At 41.8% G+C, this 24,453-nt stretch overlaps 1 protein-coding gene across 1 annotated transcript in view; it reads right to left on the bottom strand.

Annotated features, from left to right (window-relative positions):
* Window positions 1-374: 374 nt before the first annotated feature.
* The window catches only part of ATM (ATM serine/threonine kinase), a 299,675-nt gene continuing 275,596 nt past the window's right edge, over window positions 375-24,453 (bottom strand). The window contains exons 56-63 of the mRNA XM_077483959.1: window positions 23,511-23,627; window positions 20,559-20,708; window positions 15,515-15,680; window positions 10,394-10,480; window positions 8,592-8,706; window positions 5,476-5,539; window positions 3,813-3,937; window positions 375-2,657 (exon numbers count right to left, since the gene is read on the bottom strand). Of these exons, the coding sequence (XP_077340085.1) occupies window positions 2,474-2,657; window positions 3,813-3,937; window positions 5,476-5,539; window positions 8,592-8,706; window positions 10,394-10,480; window positions 15,515-15,680; window positions 20,559-20,708; window positions 23,511-23,627 (1,008 nt within the window). The 3' untranslated portion in view covers window positions 375-2,473. The remainder of the gene's footprint in view (window positions 2,658-3,812; window positions 3,938-5,475; window positions 5,540-8,591; window positions 8,707-10,393; window positions 10,481-15,514; window positions 15,681-20,558; window positions 20,709-23,510; window positions 23,628-24,453) is intronic.

Below are 24,453 nucleotides of genomic sequence, written 5' to 3'. Positions count from 1 at the left end.
ATTGGTCGCAGAGCCCATGCCAATTTCCATTTCACTCTGAAACTGGCACAGAGAGACCTGAAACAGGTTTGTTGATGTGGCGCATGCCACTCCTGGCCGTTTCCTGCACCAGTTTTTTGGTGCAGGAAGCTTTGTTAATTCCCCACATATGTATAGTGGACAAAGCGATGCAATTCATCCATCTATCATCCAGTAATCAACGCTTACTCTAGATCAGGCACGTCAAACCCAAATACAACAATGGCTCGAATTAAGCAGTAATCATCTTCAAGGGCTAAATTATTATTATACAGGATTTATATAATAAGAAGAACGCAGCCCTTAAAGATTATTACTGCTTAATTTGAGCCATTGTTGTATTTGGGTTTGATGTGCCTGATCTAGAGGAAGAGTTGATTGCTGGATGATAATGAGGCGTGATTTGCATGGCTCTGTCCACTACTCATATGTGAGGAATTAACAAAATGTCCTGCACCATAACTGATGCAGGAGACTATCAGGAGTGGCATGCGCCACATCAACCAGCCTGTTCCAGGCATTGTCTCTACTGAAGACCAGAGAGAAGGACCTTAAAATCCAGGCAAGCATTTTCTAATAAAAAATTATCCTCTACCATTGTTGAAAATTTTAAAAAGCATCACTGACTGCAATACCCCCATCATCTCTGGCGCTGCCCCCCCCCCCAGTACCTCCTCCTCCATGGACGGTACCGTTCCCCTCAGAAGACTGAGCGTAGGGTACCATAGTAATGCCATCTCAGGGGCAATTCCATGAAGCTGTGCACTCACAATATGTTCTCATGACATCAGAGCCACTCTCTGCATCATCGAGGGCCAACCACTGCTTGAAGAGGATGGAAACATCACATGATCAGCCTGATAGCTTTGGAAAAAGTGAAGTATAAAAAAATTATTCAAAGCCTAAAACGGGGGGTTGGGGGTGACAGCCCGAGGCCCTATGTGAGGCTGTAAAATATTTTTTGAAACTACTATGCTACAAAATGACATATGAAAATGCAGCCTTTATTGACATTAAAATAGTGGGCGCTCTTTTTAATTTAAATTCTTAAAGTACTGAAGGATGCAAAGAAGGACCAAGAAGGCTGTGTTCCCTATAAACACTGGTTTGATAGGCCCGCTTTACATGCACTTATTTAAAGCACAGAAACAAGCTCATATTGCAGAACCATTTATCAACAGGTATAGAAACCATAGCTACATGTACACTTTTCTAGAACAGTTGTATGTAAGATGGAATAAAGGACTACAATATTAGGCTGTGCTATTAACCATTCTGAATGTGAAGTTAGCCCAAAGGAAGAACAAAATGATTTTCTCCGATCATACGTTTAATCTTAGCAGATCGGAGCGGATTGGATGTCAGTGGACACGGCCACCGCTGACATCCGTCGATCCATAGACCTGAATGGAGCATCTGTTCAGGTCAGTCTAAAAACTGACAGGCGGACCTAAATGGTCCACCCGTGTGAAAGGGGCCTTACAGGGATAAAGAAAGAGAACACAAAACTTTTTGTATATAACTATTGTAGGCTTTTAACAGGTGTCTGCAATGCAATGGACCTCATGTATCTAAATGTCTAAAACAAGATCTATATTACCCATAACAACCCTTCATAAAATAAAAGTGCCTATTGTCCACGGCCACTAGATTACTGACTATGTTCTCTCAGTATAAGTTGAAAATAAAAGAAATGATCATGAACCATTTAAAGGTGCAATTTGTGGAAATCACAAGATAAAGTAAGCACTGTATGTCTGTATCTGGTGTGAACACAGCAAAGTCTTTCTACACAATGGTCACCTGACTTCAACTAGAACATTGCTTTTCCATATTTAACTTCCCCTAAAGCCCAATTTTAGTTTACGTTTGTTATTTATAGGGGTAATCAAAATAAACTGTGTACAAAGTTTTACAATTTGTTTTCTTTAGAAGTTGAAAAGTCCTTCCCCTGCCAGCATGTTGCAGCATGGGACTACTGCTCTCTGTGTGGAAGCATTGGTCTCTCTGCAAATGTCAAAACATACCCTTTGCTAAGTCAGACCTATAGCTTTGCAATCAGCAAAGCTCAGATTCCCTTCTGTTTTGTAAGCTGTAGCTCACTGCAGAGAGACCACTGCTTTCTGAGATAAAGCAAAGGTTCCCCTCTGTAGCATGCTGTTAGAGGACAGGTTCCCACACACAGGCTGTGGCTGCGTCCCCCCCCCCCCCCCCCCCCCAAAAAAAGAAAAGAAATGGTTGAATAATTGGGCTTTAAATTGTATCTAAAGTCACAACTTTAACCAGTTTCAGATGGGTAGGGGATGGGTAGGAATAGTTAAAACCCCATTCAAGTTTTTGTTCCACCTTTTCTTAAAGGGGAGATTTCCCTTCATTTCCGGTCATTCACACACAAAAATGTTTTGACCTAATGTACACTTTAGGTAGTTCTGCATGGAGGAGATTAGTGCACACATTACACCCAGGCTTTCCAGCCAGGGAAGAGTCGGCTCAGGTTCTTTGGATCCATGGCTTGCTGGATGAGAAGATTCACTTGTCCTTCAACATTCAGCACTGTCCCCTCTTCAACCCCCTTAAGTTTCTCCTGGAGTCGGAGGAGGACACGTTCCGCCACTTTATTGAAGCTCTGTGAATCACTGCTAGAAAACAAAATAAATAAAAAATAAAATATAGCAAAAAAAAAAACTGAAGATATATACAAATATAGCAACCCACCACTGACTGTGTAGGTATATTTATTGTGGGTCTCTTCACTCCAGCGGCACACAAGCTTAAAACAACTCTCAGTTAAACCTAGAGATATACATGGCAAACAAAAGTTTTCTCAGCCTACTTATCAGCAAAAAAAACAATTACATGGTCTAATGATGTGCATTAAAATCAGAGGTTTTAGTTACACAACACTTGCTAACATATGTGGAAGCTGCTCTGTCTTGTCAAGGCCTCTCTGTACAGTATGATCCTAACTCTAGGCTATGAGAGCCTCCATGCTGGAGCACACACACCAATGAGTAATTGAAGAGCACGTATGTTTTTATAAGCTAGATGTAAATTAAGGTGGTTGCCATTTTTGTTAGGTTTGTTGAATTTGGGGCATGGACACATTGGAAACCTTCAGCTACCATTGAAGGCGTATCATATTCTGTTTAGTGTGCTCTTGATGGCTGCCTCACCATCTGCCCCAACAGCAGATAAAGTGCTTTGAGTGCCAGGGAGAAATGCACTATGTTCTCTCTCCTCGGTCTTCTTTCTCTCAACAATCCTCTTATAACACCCTTTTTAAATATTCCCTACACTTTTCATACCTTCTCCCTATAATTTCTCTTTTCTCTTCTTGTATCATATAGAAAAAACATCAAGGCAAGTATGTTTCTTGCACAGGCAATTCTGTTAACCCATTTCTCTTTCATATTTTCAGAGTATGCATAGTGTGTAAAACTTGAAAATGCATAAACATTCTAAACCTTGTCTTCTTTTGAAACTAAAAAAGTGGGAGGAAATTCCTACTAAGTGCGGGACATCTCTGTTAGTCACCAGAACTAGTGCCCCCATTGGAAGATTTTGCCTCTATTCCTGTTCTGGTGACCAATCGAAATTTGTGATTTTCTTTTGTTGAGAATGATCACCAAGACAAATATAAAGGCTGAATCTTCCCAATGGGGACACAGACAGCAATTAAAACCCGGTGGTCTAATACCTCTCCACTCCATCTAAAACAAAAAAAAAACGTGTTTCAGTTATATTTTGATAAAATTCTATTGGCCTAATTTCACCATAAGATAAAATGGCAATACCAAGTGTTTCTGTTGCATTCTGGGTCCTCAGCAAGTGTAGCATTAAGTTCGGCTTCATCCTGCTGCAGGTAAAGAGCTTTCAGAGGATTCATAGTCCAGTCAAAGAGAGGGTCATAAAGCAGCACCTGCCCAACCAAAGTACATGATATATTACATACAGAAAGACTATTTACAACTACACTTATCTCTGGAATATATCAATCACTTCTGTGGAACAAGTAGTAAACCAGAAAACAACACACAGTAAAATGACAGACTCCAAAGGAACTTGTGATGAGAACACACAAAAGTCCATATTAACATTCATTTTCAATATGTAATAACAGAATAAAGGAAGCAGAACTCAAACATGGCAACCACTGAGAAATCAGATGTCTTTCTTCCAACACAGGTTAGAAAATACACATACTGTATGGCCAGGGTAGCTATTTCCAGTCAAAATTGTATGAGATGCAAACTAATTGTTCTGGTCTTCCAGTTTTTCCCCAAGACACTGCAGCAGTGCACCAGTCTATCTCACTTGCTTTTCTGTATACCAGTCTATCCCCCACTTCATTTTCTGTTTACCAGTCTATCCCCCACTTCATTTTCTGTTTACCAGTCTATCCCCCACTTCATTTTCTGTTTACCAGTCTATCCCCCCACTTCATTTTCTGTTTACCAGTCTATCCCCCACTTCATTTTCTGTTTACCAGTCTATCCCCCCACTTCATTTTCTGTTTACCAGTCTATCCCCCCACTTCATTTTCTGTTTACCAGTCTATCCCCCCACTTCATTTTCTGTTGCTCACCAGTCTATTAAACTTCCTTTTCTGTTGTTCACCAGTCTATCCCACTGCCTTTTTGTACTGTACTAATCCATCCCACACTCTTTTCTAGAGTGTACTGATCAATCCCAGTCCCTTTTTTTTAAAAAACACCAGTCTGTCTCATTTCCTTTTCTGTTGTTCATCAGTCTATCCCACTTCCTTTTCTGTTGATTACCAGTCTATCCCACTTGCTTTTCTGTTTACCAGTCTACCTCTCTTCCTTTTCTGTTGTTCACCAGTCTATCCAACTTGATTTTATGTTGTTTACCAGTCTATCCCACTTCTTTTTCTGTTGTTCACCAGTCTATCCCACTTCTTTTTCTGTTGTTCACCAGTCTATCCCACTTCTTTTTCTGTTGTTCACCAGTCTATCCCACTTCTTCTTTTTGTTGTTCACCAGTCTGTTCCACTGCCTCTTTGTAGCGCACCAGTTAATCCCACTATTTTTCCTGTAGTGCACCAGTCAACATGCTGCCTTGTGTTGGTAATATTGTGATTTGAAAACCCCTTTTACTTATCTGTATGTGATAAATAGGAGGCTTCATGACCCATGTTGTTCCATAGCTATATAAAGTCAGATGTTTAATACAGTTTAAGCCAAGATGTTTCCGCAAGCTACACACTAGATTGAATCCGGTCTAGAAAGTATTAGCCTCCTTGGTGAGTCAGTACTTTCTGGACAGCATTAATCGTTCACAGACTGATTTCCCTTGGTGCCAGATGTTGCTCTTTAACTAAGGCAGCTATTATTTACCAGCTCATCACAACAGGCAAGAACTTGCAGTTTCTAAATAACAGAAGAGCCCTTGATGGCCCCTGCCTCCTGTTCGGAAAGCATCAAAATTCAGGCTCACCTCAACAATGGTCAGCAGAGCATCTTGAGAGCTTCTCATCACTTCCATGGTCTTCTCGCAGCATCTAGGAAGAGACACAACATATTCAACACTCCTGGAGTTGGACTCTAAAGACAAACTTTTTTTTTCAGGGTGTAGTGAGGGCTTTGAACCCTTGTCAGGTTTTTTTTTTTATTTTTTTTAATTGCTGTCTGTGTCTCCACCAGGGAGTCTCACTTTCTACATGTCCTCGTCCATTATTATTGGGACTAAAAGTGAAGGAAAAATTAATAATTTTGAGTTTCGGAAAGTCAGAAATTAAACCATCTGTTGGGTTTACAGGACAGGAAGCAAAGTGAATTCTCCCAAGGGGAACATAAACAGCAATAAAAAGCTGAGAGGGACTTTGCCTCTACCCACTCTATCCAAAATAAAGTTTTTATTATTTATATAAAGAGTAACTCGACTCTTGTTGAGAAAAAAATCACTCCCCTCTGGGTGAGCTATGTACATTACAATTATTTTAACAAACTTTGTTGCAGATCCCTACCCTTTTATTATGAAGAAATCCCTGTGTGTTTGTCTGTGTCCATGTGGGAATGTGAATCTAATGGGAGTGGTTTCATAACTATCAATTAGCTGTGCACCTGCAAGGCTCTAATGAGGAAAGCTGCTGGGCCTGCATGCCTTAGACATGATTTTCTATTGGAAGTATCTCACCAAAAATTACACGAATGCCTGAAATTTGACTTGTATCTTACTGCAGAGTTCTGGGAAAATCAGTGAGCCAATCACACAAGCAGGAAATTACATATCTGGGTGGCATTCTGTACAAGGTAGGTAGGTACAAAGGTAATTTTTAATAACATTTCATTACAATATGACTTGTGTCACAACTGTATATGCTATATATTATCTTTTCTTTATTTGCAATTTTTTTCCCCACTAAAGAGTTACCCTTTAATAATATAATTTTTTTTTTCACAAATAAACATTTAATACAGGGTGCACCCATTACACAGCACATGATGGTTTTCTAAGTAATAAACAGAAGAGGATTGCTTTTATATTATCAATGTTTGACACTCTATAGGGCCTTGACCGAACAGAACAGGCATGGAAAAGAGAGGGAATAAGTCACTTCTGTTGTAGACTCCCTTTAGAATACCGTTGAGCCTCTACACCTTGATTGTTGGTGTTTGCGACAGATTCACATACCTGTCAGAAGAATTCCCTTCTGAATTCTGTACTTGAGTTTGAGTCTGTTTGTACAATTGTACTGTACAATCTTTTAAAGCTACCAACACCTAGGTGGTACAAAGGTTTTTCCAAGTACAAACTGATTGGATAGTTTAGGTAGATCCTCATATTACATAATTTTGGTAAATCTAAAGGACACTGTACAAAGATTGTATAAACTGCAACATGCAGGGTACGTTCAACATATGATAAAATGTTTAAAAATGTATTTTTATTTCTAAACATAATGAAAACAAACAAATCCTTACACTTATCATTGAACCTTCAGTTTAATAAGCTAAATATATTCCAGGTGCATTAAACAAAAGTTATACAAAGTATTACATTTCATTTTCTTTTTTTTTCCCCCAATTCTGTATTTGTAATTTTAATATACAGACAGGTGGCATCGGTACTCATTTTCTTTGTAAAGAAGCCACAGTGTAGGAGTTGAGCGAAAAAGCCAGCCCATGGCCGGCATGCTAAAGAGTGGGACCCTCGCAGTGGTCTGACATGGCCCCTGTGGTGTCAGAGCCAGAGCATATCTGAACGTTATGTCAGACTTACCTTGCAAAATCCATCTTTGGCCAGTCTTCTTCCAGATTTGGAGTCTTACGGCATCCTCACGGGGCCAGCTGGGATGGGATGACATAAGTCCTGTGCACACGCAGTTATGACGAAACTGTACAATGAACTGCACGTGGACATAAAGGGGGGGGGGGGGGGTTTACTAAAACTGGAGTGTGCAAAACCTGTTGGTGCAGCTCTTCGTGGAAACCAATCAGCTTCCAGTTTTTTTGTCAAAGCTTAGTTGAACAAGCTGAAGTTAGAAGCCGATTGGCTACCATACAGGGCTACACCGTGTTTTGTACTGTTTTAGAGCCCTTTCACACCAGGGCGTTTTGCAGGTGCTATAGCGTTAGAAATAGCGCCTGCAATCCGCCCTAAAAAAGCTGCACCATTGTTTGTAGTGTGAAAGCCAGAGGGCTTTCACACTACAGCGGTGCACTGGCAGGACTTCAGGGAAAAGTCCTGCCAACAGCTTCTTTGGAGCGGTGAAGGAGCGGTGTGTTTACCGTTCCTCCACCGCTGCTCCCTATTGAAATCAATGGGGCAGCGCTGTAATACTATTGTGGTGTATTGCCAGCGGTTTTAACCCTTTCTCGGCTGCTAGCAGGGGTAAAAGCGCCTCGCTAGCGGCCGAAATGCGCCGCGAATCCGCCGGTAAAACACCGCTAAAAATAGCGGCGTTTTGCCGCCCATGCTATGGGCGGTGTGGTGTGAAAGGGGTCTTAGTGAATCATCCCCAAATAGTCTCTTCTATCACAAAAAAAAACCTACTTGTCAGTCCAGTTTAGTTCTGCTTTAAATCTGTGGCTAAAATCAATCAAAACAATGGCTGCTTACATCATGAAAAAGTGACTATCCAGACTCCTGTGGAAATAGTGACAGGGTCTGTTTAATGGTCAGAATAAATATTTAAAAATATATTTATATTCATATTTATTTATAAGTTTTATTTTTTACACAAATATTTACTAAATAATAGTATAAAAGTTAGCTTTTTAGGCTCGGTTCACATATGAGCCGCACGCAGCTCACAGCAGGGGTGCATGCTGGGAGCCGCTGCGGAGATATGTCAACCGGCTCCATAGAGAGCCGGTCAAAATCTCCTGTTATTGCGAATTGGATGCGTAGATCCCACATCCAGTTCACAATGGCGTGAACCCCGCCTTTTATTTTGAGGTCCTATTTAGAAGTTTTTGGTGTTTCTGCATGAAAAAAAACAGCAGTTCAAACCACTTTCCTTGTCTTTAACCAAAACAGTGTGTTTTTCACATTTCGCCTATGGTACATTTACAAAAGACAGGTAATTAGAAAGATGGAAACGAGCCTACCTCCTGAAAACACCCTCCACTCCAGTAATACCCATCCCATCCACAATATCTCGCGTTAGGCGAAAAGGTACAGTCTCCGGGGTAGGGAGGATTTTGCCTTGTTCAAAAGCAACACCTAAAAAACAGAAAAGTATTGCTATTTTCAAATATATATTATAGGAATGGAGAAGAAATATCTTTAATTGTGCCACAGGTAGCAATAAAAATAAACAATCCAAAACTAATTTTATATATATATATATATATAAACAACAACAATAAAAAAAAAAAAACACTTTAATGCAGACACAGCAGAATCAAATAGGTATGCAATGATGCAGACTCTTCCTCCGGGAGCTCAGAGCTATCACAGTAGAAGAAGCTGGTCACTCCTACAGCAGTGGTGTCATGGCCAGATCTCTAACTTTGTCCCTTTTGGCACACTAGGGGTGGTTCTATCCGAGATGTGTGAGTAAAACAAGACAACTTAATTAGGTAGTTGGATAGATATCCTCCCTAAATATGAGCAATGAATGTTGGTTGTGAATGTTAAGCTGGATACACACGCTATACAATTCTCTGTAGATTTTCTCCTTCGGATTTACCAAAACCATATAATGGAGGTCAAACCATAAGGGTTTCAATTTGTATGAAATCAGGCAGGCCCTTGCACTACATGGTTTGGGTAAATCTAAAGGAAATCAAACAACAAAAGTTGTATCGTGTGTGTATGGGGGTCTTAAATATGACCCCAACTTGCCTTGAACATTCCCACTTTTTAACAGGTTGATGTGTCACCAGTAGATGGCCTCCTTAGGACTTCCCAGGTGGAGTAATGAGATGAGGCAGATGTTTGGACCCTTTAAAAGCCAGAAGAATGAAGGTCCTTACGAAGCCCATGGTCATGTGGACAAAATGTGTTGACATAGGCAGCGCTAATGGGCCCAGTGTCTGCCCATGATAGCAGCGAGACACGAGCTGCCAAAACCTACTCATTAAGTATGACAGTAATGCTCCGACGGAGCCCGTCAACAAGGATTGATCTCGGTCTAGCGATACCAAGACCGGGAAGACAGCAGGATAATACTGCAGCTGGGAGGCACGGGATCTGGGAGCAGACATGCTGCAGCGAGCTGGAGCAGTGACAGCCCTCGGGTAGATCTAAAGTTCCCTATAACATTAGTGTAACACTGTTGAAGTTTACCTTGCAGGGCTGTATACACAGTCTGTTGCCCAATCTGTATTCGCTATGCTCTGCTACGCTACGCTTCTTTGTATTCACTGCTGCTTAGTTTATGCTGTCGCTACTCAGTCTGTTGCAACCACACCCTTTCCCTCCATAGCTTTAGAACAGGTGACTGGTGGGAACTTTGGCCCCTTGGTTTTTATTTTTATATTAATCTCCTACCCCTCCACCCACAAGTGAAAGCAGCAACAATACCATTCCTCCAACAATGATCTGCCTAGAGAGCATTCAATATACTTTTGTTATTTTACCAAGTCAAGTCTTTCCAGAATATCAACAAGAATCATTCTTGAGGCTTATTGAGTACCTCTAACTTCATCATTAGCACAATGTCATACTGGAAAATGTCTGTGCAGCTCACATTACACCATCTACAGGAGATGGAATGATTGGGCTTCCCTCACATTGTGACTTTTCATCAGTTTTGCAAATTTGCATAATATACATCTTCAACTCCCAGAAATGTTCCTCATTTCTTCCTAAAACACAGCTACAGCCCCACTGTGCCAAGGAATGCATGAAACTGAAAGCATCATTCGCTTTACCCCTATTAAGAAAAAAAATAAATATCCCTCACCCAGATCAATGTGTACGAGTTCTGATGTCTCTTCATCTATCAGGATGTTCTGGACGTGTCTGTCTCCAAGTCCTACAATGTAACCAACTGACAAAAAAGAAATAAAAAATTACATACAACGGGTAACTCCAGCCTTTTTAAAGAAATAAAGATATGCATGGTATGTGACCGGTGCAATATAAACAATATTTTTCAATGTGAATGGATCTTTAAAGGGTACCTGCATGAAAACCTAAATTTGTATAACTTATAACAGTTTCAGCAAAGCTCAGGCAAAATAAGTTGTAGGGATATTTTACTTATTTTACTACTTGCTCCTCCAGCATACCCTAAGCTATCCCCATACATCGGGCAGTCATATTTGAAGGCTTCAATAATAAACAAATGCAGCACTATGAGATATATCACTCACTCAGGTGATAATATATATATATATATATATATACATTGCCATAGGCAATGCGCAAGTGAATGTTGGAGCAATCTGAATTCCCAAACAAAGAATATAAATGGTAAAAAAATATATAAATGAAATACTTGTTGTCAAGCAAGTGCACAGTGAAAGAAATATAAAAAAATGAAGTAAACATCAAAAATTCTTAATTTCAGCAAGTCCACAGTGAAAAAAATAAATAAATAATATGTCCCATAAAGTGACTGTGATGATGATCCAAATAATATTAACCATGACTTCACACATGTGCTCCCCCCGTGTGACTACGCTCACTTCCAATTGTGTGACCGCTCAATTTAGTTTGGTCCACAACAGCAGCCGCTGGGCTCTAAGTAGCAGGATTTACAGGCTCCCCCAGGTATAATTTTAAAGATGGTATCCTTAATTTAAAATACAAAAAAGAGGCCAAATAGTGTATTATAGTGTAAATATAGAAATTTATTGTAAGAGCCCAGAGGTGGTTCAGCTGCTGTTGTGGACCAAACTTACTAAACCCTTACAAACCACTTTGACCTACAGGTAAGCCTAGATTAAGGCTTACCTGTAGGTCCAAGAAATATCTCCTCAACCTACACGGTTTAGGAGATATTTGGCAAAAGACAGGCACCGCTGTCTACGGCGCATGCGCTGTAGACAGCGGCGCACAGGCGCACGGCACCGTCAACGGCGAATATACCGCGCGTGGCGGCTCCCGTGCGCATGCGTGGGAGTGACGGCTGAGCCCGAATGACAGCGGCGGAGCGGCGAGACCCACAGAGAAGATGGATGCGCCGGACTACAGGGGACAGCGGTGACTTCGCTGGCTCCTGTGTCAGGTGAGTGACACATAATGGACTACTATGTGATGCATAGTAGTCCATTATGCTTTGCCTTTGCAGGGAATGAAAGAGGAAGTAAACCCATCAGTTTGAAGTCATGGTTAATAATATTTGGATCATCATCACAGTGTCACTTTATGGGACATTATATAATATATATATATATATATATATATATTCACTGTGGACTTGCTGAAAATGTGTTTTGAATAATATATATATATATATATATATATATATAAAAATATAAATATATATATATATATATAATTTTTTTTTTATTTTTTCTGGCTGAAATTAACAATTTTTGATATTTTGATGTTTACTTCAATATTTTTATATTTCTTTTAATGGGCACTTGCTTGCTTATATTATATATTTTCACTGTGGACTAGCTGAAAATAAGTTTTAAATATTTATATATATATTTTTTCTCACTGTGGACTTGCCGAAATTAAGAATTTTTGATATTTTGATTTTATTTCAATTTTTTTTCTATTTCTTTCACTGTGCACCTGCTTGACAACAAGCATTTAAATTTATATATTTTTTACCATTTATATTCTTTGTTTGGGAATTCAGGTTGCTCCAACATTCACTCGTGCATTGCCTACAGCAATTACAGTACAAACCAAAAGTTTGGACACACCTTCTCATTCAAAGAGTTTTCTTTATTTTTATGACTATGAAAATTGTAGATTCACACTGAAGGCATCAAAACTATGAATTAACACATGTGGAATTATATACTGAACAAAAAAGTGTGAAACACCTGAAAATATGTCTTATATTCTCGGTTCTTCAAAGTAGCCACCTTTTGCTTTGATTACTGCTCCGCACACTCTTGGCATTCTGTTGATGAGCTTCAAGAGGTAGTCGCCTGAAATGGTTTTCACTTCATAGGTGTGCCCTGTCAGGTATAATAAGTGGGATTTCAAGCCTTATAAATGGGGTTGGGACCATCAGTTGCGTTGTGCAGGAGGGGGATACAGTACACAGCTGATAGTCCTACTGAATAGACTGTTAGAATTTGTATTATGGCAAGAGAAAAGCAGCTAAGAAAAACGAGTGGCCATCATTACTTTAAGAAATGAAGGTCAGTCAGTCCGAACAATTGGGAAAACTTTGAAAGTGTCCCCAAATGCAGTGGCAAAAAACCATCAAGCGCTACAAAGAAACTGCCTCACATGAGAACCGCCCCAGGAAAGGAAGACCAAGAGTCACCTCTGCTGCGGACGATAAGTTCATCCGAGTCACCTGCCTCAGAAATCGCAGGTTAACAGCAGCTCAGATTAGAGAATAGTTCAATGCCACACAGAGTTCTAGCAGCAGACACATCTCTAGAACAACTGTTAAGAGGAGACTGTGTGAATCAGGCCTTCATGGTAAAATAGCTGATGATGGTGTGGGGGTGCTTTGCTGGTGACACTGTTGGGGATTTATTCAAAATTGAAGGCATACTGAACCAGCATGGCTACCACAGCGTCTTGTAGTGGCATGCTATTCCATCCGGTTTGTGTTTAGTTGGACCATCATTTATTTTTCAACAGAACAATGACCCCAAACACACCTCCAGGCTGTGTAAGGGCTATTTAACCAAGAATCAGAGTGATGGGGTGCTGCGCCAGATGACCTGGCCTCCACAGTCACCGGACCTGAACCCAATCGAGATGGTTTGGGGTGAGCTGGACCACAGAGTGAAGGTAAAAGGGCCAACAGGAGCTAAGAATCTCTGGGAACTCCTTCAAGACTGTTGGAAAGCCATTTCAGGCGACTACCTCTTGAAGATCATCAACAGAATGCCAAGAGTGTGCGGAGCCGTAATCAAAGCAAAAGGTGACTACTTTGAAGAACTTTTGGTCTGTACTGTATATATATTTTTTCACGTGAGTGATAGATCACATAGCGCTGCATTTGTTTATTTTTAATATTTTATACATAGATTATGGGAATGTGAATATGCTTAGCAGCTGTGGATTGGTTCTCTTACGTTTAAAACAATCTTTGGACATTCCTCATTGGTATCTCGCAAGATATATATCTATATTACAATATTTGAAGGCTTCCCTTTGCTCAAAAACCGCAGCAGAGCTGCACATGTCAATCCGTACAAACGGGCCCTTTATAGTTGAAGGGTGATGCCAGTTTCGCACATGGCCTCTCATGGATAACCGGTAGCAGATCTGAATTATAGTTGTTGCCCTCTCGCTTTCCCCGTTTATACCCTCATATCACCCTGATATAAGTCGTGGAATATCACAGCTGATTGACTCTTCCAGTACGGCTGTAGTACAAAATTTGCATGAACCAAACATGCAATTTTCAAGAGAATCAGAAAAAGTGATGCTGAGGAGTTTGTGAATTTCTATTGAATCCCTGAAATAACTATAAACAATTATACAGCCCCACAGTGTAACACACAGAAATGTTAGAGATCAAATACAGTCTTGTGTGTTACATGAGCAATCTCTCATTGACATGCAGTATACTTGAATTTACTGTACAGCCAAATTACATTTTTTTTGCTTTCATATATCTATACATTTTCAAACTGGAATTCATGTATAAAAACTTCCAAAACAGAAAGCCTTTGTGTTATCCTTGGTAATCGGTAATTGAAAGTGTAAATAAAGGCAAAACTTCTTTCTTATTTTGGGAGAAAGGAAGGGCAGAGCATAGTACACATTAGTAGTTTTTTTGGTTCAACCCAGCGAGCTGAACAAAAAAAAAAAAAAAGACAGCTCAAGAGGAGCCGCTGTACTAACTATGCAATGTTAGTACAGCAATCTCCCCCACTGAGCTATTGTGTTCTGACAGGAGGGATGCCCCCCGCCCCCACCAGAACATATCGGGCAGCCATTGGCACTGATTGGATGCCGATCAGCAGACCTTTTTCGGTCATGCTCCTTCGACAGGAGCCAGCCAAACGGCTGGCTTCTGTCGGACAAACTGCCACACACACAAGCTGAATGTAGGTTGGTTTCTAGGCTTTATAACCCCTCAGATTTATTTATTTTTGTCATGTGTGTCCCATTGGGAGATTTCCCTTCACTTCCTCTCCCATCGCTAAAACTAGGAAATCCATCCAAATTGAGGGAATCCTGGGGTGTCACCAGAACTAAAGTCCACATTGGAAGATTTTCCCTCTATTACTGTTCTGATATCAACACAAAATTTGGTATTTTCTTTTACTTTCAATATAATAGTAAGCAGGACAAATTGATAGGGTGGATCTCTGTAAATGGGATGAAGACAGCAATAAAAATTGACAGATGTTCTAATCCCTCTCCACTCTATCCAAGACTAAAAAACAAAACTCTGCCTTTCAATTTGGTCAGGTTTCTCTGGAAATACACATTTTCTTTTTCAGAAACTTCTGATACAGTACATGAACCAATAGAATACTGGTCCAGTTCTCATCCACCCATGTGACCTCATGTATCAAAGTGTCAGTACTAACAATTGTCCTGATTTCCACATTGCTGGCAAACATATTTAACCCTTGCAAATTACAACTTGAATGTAAACATTTGAATCTCATTAATAGCTATGAGAAAATAACTATTGTATGTATCACTAAGTATCTAATGTATGAAACATCCAGTACTTCAACTCAAATTTATGAAACATGTAGTAGGGGATATTTACCATAAACCACAGACAAGTAGTGCATGCAGGACCAGTATTCAGCCTGGGCATCATCCAGCTTGAGAGGCCTAGGCCTGGATGACCCTAGTGCTAGTTATACCAGTGAACGAGGCCTATTAACTGTAAAATTATTAAATCTTTGTATTCCTGCCTTCTAAGAAGAAAATACGATATTAGAGCTAGGATGTAAGTAACACACACCAATGGATGATGTGGCAACACTACGTGTATAAGCCAAACGCTTCTCAAACCAAACTGCTGGATCCAAGAACTTCTCCATGCAGAAGTAACGGAAAACTGGATGGAAATGTTCACAGATGTCCAGGAAAACTTGGTACTTATCTTCAAACCGTCCTCTCTGAACATCCTAGAAATGAGAAAAAAAGGTTACAGATTTGAGGAAAACTACAGTCAGGATAAAAACACTAATACACAGATAAATATATATATATATATATATATATATATATATATACACACATACATACACACACACACACACACACATATATATATATATGTATAAGTTCCTGGTGTTATAATTGATTTATTTTGTTAATCTAACTGCTAGTTAAAGGAATGTGCATCTGCAGATTTGGGTGCACTGATGACCAAACAGCATTGAATTATTATGAAACTTTCTTTTTTTTTTTTATGCTAAATACAACCAAAGCATAAAATACATACAAGTACAATGCCTTTCGCATAACTTATTCATTACAGAATTGAATGTTTGTTTTTTCCTTTAAACCTAATTCATTGACAAAATGTAATATGTTAAACATAATATACATAAAACTATATATGAAATATCACTAAGGTGCAGAATTCCTGGTTTGCGCAGCTTATAGGCCAGCTTTAGATCACACCATAGCATTTTAGTGGAACCAACTTCATAAGCTTGGCTCTTTTAAAAAGCATTATTTCTTCTGATTAAGCCATTCCATTGTTGACTTTTCACTTAACTTCTGTTGTTAAGCACTTACCCTGAAAGTTCCAATATTAAAAAAATAGGATTTTTTGTACTCACCGTGAAATACTTTTCTCTGTAATTCACCGACCGACACAGCTCTTCTCATAACCATTGGGTTGTTATGCCCTATTACTAGGAGATACTAAGAATTAGTTGTAATACAACACTCAGAGCTCTTTAGTTCCACCCAGGGGGTGGTCCCTTTGGCAACAACCCTCCACCCTGCCATGCAGTCATCAGTACATCAACAAGCAGTATAACGTGAAGAAAAAAAGGAGGGACGGGTGCTGTGTCGGTCGGTGAATTACAGAGGAAAGGATTTTATGGCGAGTACAAAAAATCCTATTTTCTCTTAGATTCACCGACCGACACAGCTCCTCTCATGACCATTGGGAAGTCCCCAAGCAGTGCCAAACGAGGGGTGGGAAAACAGCATAAAAATTTCATCCATCAAGGCAAGTGGGAACTAGTAAAACTTTACCCACAAAAAAACAAGAGTGCTTGGAGAAATCCACCACAAAACCAGGGTACCCTCAACAGGAGTGACTACCCACAACCACACAAAAAACTGCGGAATGTAATGCAACAGCGCATTAACTTAACAGTACTTTGTTTTTATCGAAAAACCAGGAAAAAAGGAAATATATTGCATATTCAATTGCAACTACATGGCTGCCTGCAAAACTTTGCGGCCAAAACAGGCATCAACCGATGCACTGACGTCTACCTTGTAGAACTTGGTAAATGTGTGGACAGACGACCAGGTTGCCACTTTACCACCAGGCTGCAAACTCCGGTAGCACTTTTATTTGTAGGCTTGCGGTTCCAGGGATGTTTTTGTCCATCCGTGGTCGTCCTGTCGGGCTGGGGGCATTTTGCCGAAGCTCCGGGTGGACAAAAAAGCCGCTTGTGAGCGGAAAAAGAGGGCCCTTGCCTACGGCGTGGCTCCTTAGCCTTCCTGGCCTGTGGGAGTAAGATACTCTTACCACCAGTGACATTTTTAAGAATGTCATCCAGAGAGGCTCCAAAGAGCCGGTCGCCAAGGAAGGGAAGATCCGTCAGGACTTTTTTGGATGCCTGGTCAGCAGACCAGCATTTTAGCCAAATCAGGCGCCTCAGCACCACAGCTGACACTGAAGCCCTGGATAACAGAGGGAGAGTATCCAGGGCCACATCACAGACATACTTAAGGCCTTGCACTAGTTGGTCTGCTAGTTCCACGCAGACAGGAGATGCCTGTTGCAGTTAGTGTCTGCGACAAAGTGCGGATGCCAGTACTAGTCGCACGGCTGACCCCACAACTGTAAACAGGGAACGAGCCACTGCCTCGGCCTTCCTGTCCGTGGGATCCTTAAATGCAGGAGTCCCCTCTACCGGGATTGTGGTTACTTTATTTAACCTGGATACTGGGGGGTCCACGACCGGCGTAGCCGACCATTTCTTGAGAAGGCTTTCCTCAAAAGGGTAAAGCACCGCCATGTATTTGGGGACCGAAAAGGTCCGTTGCAGGCGACCCCATTCCTTGTAAATAAACTTGTCAAAATAAGTCAGATACGGGAACACCTTAGGTGAAAGTGCTGGCTTGCGGGACCCAAAAGGGACCGCTACATAGGCAGAGGGATCCGCTGGCTCCTGAATCTTCAGGGTATCACGCACAGCTGTGATAAGTGCTCCAACAAGCGCTTTGTCGTGCACGGACCCGGACGGGGACTCATGCTCACTGTCCGAACGGTCTTGGTCAGCGTCATTTGACAAGACAGAGCAGAGGTCACCAGCCTCAGCAGGACCAGAGTCTGCGTCAGAGCTCTCCCCAGAGGACTGGGGGGGGGGGGGGGGGGCGGGGCCACTTTATTGCACCCTTCTTCCCACGTGCCTCCTCCATCTTGGCAACGAATGAATTTAAGACCGCCGTCAAGGTGTCCATGGGCACTGCGCAGTCCACAGGTGACCCGGTTGCAATTGCCTGGATTTCGGGGGAAGAAACACCAGTGCTGACTCTACCCTGTCTGCCACCCTAAGGGGACTTAGGACAGTGACAGTCCCACCCTCCTTACTGCCATTGGCCGAGGGGCTCTTTCCCACCGGACTCCCCACCCTGAGGAGTTCTGCGCTATCCATTAAGTAGTGCCTGTAGTCCCTGTTGGCTCCCAGTTGCAGAGGAAACAATGCTGTGTCAGTGGCAGCAGCTGCAAATGGCGCTAAAACCGTTCTGAAGTGTGCTCAGGCTTCAATAAAATGGCCGCCCAGCATCCAGCACAAGGACATAAAACACAGGGAAAAAGGCAGCGAGAGCACAGGAGAACATGCTGCCGCGTTGTTCAGGCTTCAAGAAAATGGCCGCCAGTGTTCTGGATAGGAAATCACCAGGAAAACGGCAGCTGAACCCCAGGCGAGCATGCTGCACTTGCCCACACCTAAAATGGCCACCGAAGCAGCTCCATGAGGTACAGGGAGAAACCGATGGCAGTGAGCACAGCGCTGTACAGGACATCAGCAAACCCTCACAGACACCTTCCAGGGGCATGAAAAACAGGGCCCAGGACACAGCTAGCCAGCGCAATCCCCCCCACTCCAGGTCAGAGCCCCTGCATAGACACACACACACACCGCTCAGCAGCCACATGCAGCATCCCCCCAGGGAGGGGGGGGGAGATAGGGACAGGGGAGAGAAGAGAGGTAGGTGAGGGACCCCCGAATCAACCTCCCAGGGAATGCCCAGCTGCTCAGCTCCGCCAAGGCAGGGAGAGCTGTAGTTACCAGTCCTGAAGACCTGGGAGACATTCCATCACAGACCCACTCACTGATCAGTACAGGGTGGCTGCTGGCCCAGCATACTGTGACGCAGACATCAGTAGCCCAGTCATATGCATGCCCCGGAGCATAAAAGCTCACCGACCACCTCTGGAGCTGAGGTTTCGTCATGGCCTGCCTAGCGCGTCGCTGTGGCCTACACACGCTCGATGACCGGACTGGGGAGACTACAAGGATAAGGGTACCCAGCCTGTCACCCAGCCGGCTGTTGAGAGCAGATCACCAGATCGCGCTTCTTGCAGAAAAAAAGCACTGACCGATGGGCCCGCAGGGTTCCTAGGTGCTTCTCCAAAATAAAATTGATGACTGGATGGCAGGGTGGAGGGTTGTTGCCAAAGAGACTGCCCCCTGGGCAGAACTAAGAGTTCTGAGTGTTGTATTACAACTAATGCCTAGTATCTCTTAGTAATAGAGCATAACAACCCAATGGTTATGAGAAGAGCTGTGCCGGTCGGTGAATATAAGAGAAAGATTGTACACTGTAGCTGCTGACTTTTAATAAAGACACTTACCTGTCCAGCGAGCCCACGAGGTTGGCCGCCCTGTCCATCCTAACTAAGGGAAACAGGCAGTGGAGCCTTGTGGCTTCACTGCCCGTTTCCCACTGCACATGCGTGAGCCATGCAGAGCTTTGTGAATGGCCCAGTTGTTTCCTGAGACACACACATGTCCCAGAAGACAACAGGGCTGCTCTCCGAGTAGGAAGAATTGAAGAAACAGCGCCACGGAAGAGGCGGATTAGGAAGACTGCCTAGCAACAGGGTTTTCTGCTGAGTAAAAAAATTTGTTTTTTTAAAATATTTTTTTAAGAATATTAATGTCATTTTTTTTTTTAATTTTTTTTTTAGGGTGGCCCTCCACTTTAAAGTAGAACTATAGGCACAACTTTTTTTTTTTTTTTCATTTTGAATAGAGCAAAGGAGGGTTATAACCCGTCAGATTTTTTTTCGACATCTGTGTCCCTTTGCAGAGATTTCCCTTCACTTCCTGTCCCATATTCAAACAGGAAGTGAGATGAAATCCCTTCAAATTAAGGGAATTCCTTGGGGACCCCCAGCTCACCAGAACTAGTGTCCCCATTGGAAGATTTACCCTCTATTACTTTTTTAGGGACAACCCGAAATTTTGAATTTTCTTTTATCGTTCATGGTAAACAGGACAAATAGAGAGGATGAATCTCCCTAATGGGTCAAAGACAGCAATAAAAACGGACAGGTGTTCTAATCCCTCTCCCCTCTATCCAAAACTAAGGAAAAACTTTTGTCTTTAGTTATACTTTAAGAGAGGTTTGTGTGTCTCTGTTTGTAAGTCTTGATAGAGTTTGAAGAGTTTTTGTGAGGAGTACAGCTTAGGTTGTTGGCAAAATTTAAGTTCCTTTCACATTTCCCTTAAATCAAACAAAAATGATGAACCCCTTTTAAAAAAAAAAGAAAAGAAAAAATTAATAATAACAAAACAAACCATCAATCTTTTCTGGCACTGTAAACTGCTGAAATCCCTTGGCCTGTAACGTTTGTGAGCACCATCATCAGAATTCACTAGGTATTCACCAATAGGAACTGTGCCAGAGCACCACTCCAGAACACCACTTCTCTGAGACAGAGGCACGACCTGTCAACAACACAAGGATGTCAGTTACTGATGTACTCAGGCATAGATGTGATACAAAATATGTGAACCCTTAGCATTTTTCTGAAGTTACACATTAAGTATTAAAAATGTATTATGATTTTTATCTAATCCATAATAATAAAGAGCATCTTAGCTGAACAAATGGTTATAAAAATCAAGGTTATTATGGAAATTAAAGCCGAGCTCCACCCAAAAGGGGAAGTGCTGCTTATTTGTCTCCTCCCTTCCTCCACTCCCACATCTGGCACCTTTCTGGGAGGAGTGGGTGCCTGGTTTTGACAGGTACCGGCTTCCACTTCTGGCTGACTTTGCTGTGGCAAACTCATTCGAAAGTTCGGCCCCCTCTTCCATTCCCCACTGCCAGGCCAAGTCACAAAGCGGAGCGCATTTTACACATTTCCCTTACCTGAGGACTAGAGCTGCACGATTCTGGGCAAAATGAGAATCACGATTTTATTGCTTAGAATAAAGATCACGATTCTCTCAATATTCTCAAGGGGTAAAATCTTTCACATTATACAAAAAAAATTGGGCTAACTTTACTGGTTAATTTTTATTTAAGTAATTTTTTCCAAAATAATTGCATTTAAAAGACTGCTGCGCAAATACAGTGTGACATAAAATATTGCAACAACCACCATTGTATTCTCTAGGGTCTCTACACAAAAAAAAAAAAAAAGTTATATATATATTATTATATATATATAAAAAATGTCATGCTTACCTGCTCTGGGCAATGATTTTGCACACAGCAGCCCCAATCCATCTCTTCCTGGGTCCCACGCCAGAGCACCTTGCTCATCTCCCTCCTGTCGGGTGCCCTCACAGCACGCAGGTTGCTATGGAGGCACCAAAGCAAGTGCGCTCCCAACCCACAGCTCTGTGTGTCCATTCACAAATGGAGCCGTGACTCGGCCCTGTCCCCTGATGATTGGCAGTAGCGGAAGCAAATGACTCCCGCCCTTGCAAAACTGCACATAAAGTTTTTTACCTTCATACATAGAATGCATGAAGGTAAAAAAACCTTGCCCCTTTACAACCACTTTTAATAAAATGGAAAATATATGCTTATTATTCAAGAGTTGGACTGCACTAATTGTAATGTAAATGCATCTACAAAAGAGAGAAGAGAGGGAGGAAAGCTACACCTTAAAGCAGAAATTCCACTCTAAACAAAAAGGGGGGCTTTTAATGTGCCTGACAATAGGGAAAAAAAATCAAGAAATACGTAATATAAAACAGACACCAGCTTAAAGAGGAAGTAAACTCTCCCACTCTGATGCTTCTTTTCATTTAGTCCATTATAATAAGTAATTATCAAACTATAGCCACTGTAATCCAGCCCAAATCACATATTACTGTTTAAAGAAAACATTGAAAAAAGCTTGTTTCCAGGGGTTAGGCAGCGCCATCTTAAGTATTGTTTACTGAGTCCACAGTGGAGTGTATATCCGCCCTTACATTGAGCACTTCCTGTACTGTTAACCAAGTCTCCTTCTCAACCCAACGTTTCTATGGCAACCCTGCTTCCCTGTTTGTAGCTGACTTGTTTTATTTCATAGTATTTAATTGTGCTGATTGTCTAATGTTTGCCCTTGTCACTCTTATCAGCTTCAGCTGATAAGACTGCATTAATGGCTAGGTTTACACTGCATGTGATGTCACATGGTGTGCAGGAGGAAGCTCTGAATGATTCTTCAGCCTCCTGGAATATCAGTGGTGTGCTGTAGGAAGTCCTGATAACAGATAGACAAGCACATAGAGAGTTAGCTGTAAATCAGGGGAGATCTGGGCATGCTCAGTGATGTCATTCTAAAGAACAAAAAGGATTACAACAATACTAAGCAAGTAAGGAGATATCTACAGTGTTCATTAGGGTTTTTTATGCTGATTTACATGGGACAAAGTTGTGGGGGAGAGTTTACAACCACTTTAATAAAAACATGTCATGAAAGTAGACAGTTATATCAATTACAGTCTAACAAGCGTATGGAATCAATGCGTTTTGCAACATTTTGTTGCTGCAGGATTCCCACTTAGAGATGACCAGTTAAAGAGGAGCTGCACCTAAAAAAAAAATATTAAAAGCCAGCAGCTACTAATATTGCAGCTGCTGACTTTTAATAAAATCACACTTACCTGTCCCAGGTTCCAGCGATGTCGGCGGCAGATGACGAGCGATCGCTCGTCTCGCTGCTGCCACCGCCGCCATCCTCTGTCAGGGAATCGGGAAGTGAAACATGACGGCTTCACTGCCCGGTTCCCTACTGCGCATGCGCGAGTCGCGCTGCGCGTCTCTTATGGTCCCCCGCTGTGTCTCTGGGAACTGTGTGTTTCCCAGAACACAACGGGGGGGGGGGGGGGGGCGGAGCGTCTGCGGGGGTCTGCGGCGGTCTGGCCGGAAGTGGGTGCAGTTACCTGGATTATCCAGGTAACTGCACCCCCCTCCCCCCTGAAAGGTGCCGATTGTGGCACCGGAGGGGGGGAGGGATAAGATTAGCGGAACTTCCCCTTTAGGGTGAAGAACCGCTTTAAAACAGATAAAATACATTCTGCAATAACAAACCATCATAAATGTTAATATAACAAACAAAACAAAAACACCTGAATGTTTAGGAGAAACAAAATTGAAAGTAATAACTCAAGAATTCACCATTTCTGCATTAAATGCCTCTTTAGTGAATCAAAATAGTAAATACAATAAATAAGCTGACGATTTCACTGATAAATTCTGATGGTTAGAAATGAAACAGATCAGTTACTATAACTGGTAAAGATAACCTTGTATGTGCGGATAGTCAGCTTCCTCTTCCTGGTCTCACTGTTCTTCTGTAACAATGCATTACACATCTGGAACACCTGCTGCATCACTGCGTCTTGTCTGAGATCATCCCGGCCCTTTGAAAGTAAATATATATAAAAAAAAAATATCTCATGGACAATACAACACACAAACTATTTAGAAAAGCTTGATGCAGAAAAAAGTTGCAACTGATATGTTAACTCTTTCAGTGAACCACTAATGATATCCACGAAACACTGTAATGGTCAGAATATTTACTCAATACATCTTGGGGCTGGTTCACACTGCTGCAATACCATAACCCAGGCAAATCCAGTACGGGTTCCCGCATCACATGTCACCCGCTGGCGGTTCACACTGCCCTATGCAAGCCCCTGTGGGTGTAAATAGAAAGTTAATGACACCCCCAGATCGGTTTGCATATCGCAGTGCAAACTGTCATTTCGGACCACATGGGTACGAACACTCATGCAAATCCGATTCTGGTGTGGACCAAAAATCGAGTCCTGCACGATTTTGGTCTGAGCGCGATGCAAATTTAGCCATACAACACATATGGCTGAATTCGCATCGCACAGCCATTGCATGTGATTTGCACAGTGGTGAGAATCACATGTGATGTCTGATATCGCAGCAGTGTGAACCGGCCCTTAATTTGTATTGCATGTAATATAAGCAGTCCGATTCCAGGAATCTCTACACATGTGGGTTTGGTAGGTATGTTTCCTGAATAAATACTGAGCAATTTCCTCTTTAACCACATAAGCCCCGGACCATTTTGCTGGCCAAAGACCAGAGCACATTTTGCGATTCGGCACTGCGTTGCCTTAACTGACAATTGCGCGGTCGTGCGACGTGGCTCCCAAACAAAATTGATGTCCTTTTTTTCCCCACGAATAGAGTTTTCTTTTGGTGGTATTT

Source organism: Lithobates pipiens, unplaced genomic scaffold (genome assembly GCF_037356315.1).
Source record: "Lithobates pipiens isolate NorthernLeopardFrog02 unplaced genomic scaffold, aLitPip1_a1.2 Scaffold_16, whole genome shotgun sequence".
Taxonomy (NCBI): domain Eukaryota; kingdom Metazoa; phylum Chordata; class Amphibia; order Anura; family Ranidae; genus Lithobates; species Lithobates pipiens.
Note: the sequence above shows the minus strand (reverse complement) of the source record. Positions and strands in the feature narration are given on the sequence as shown.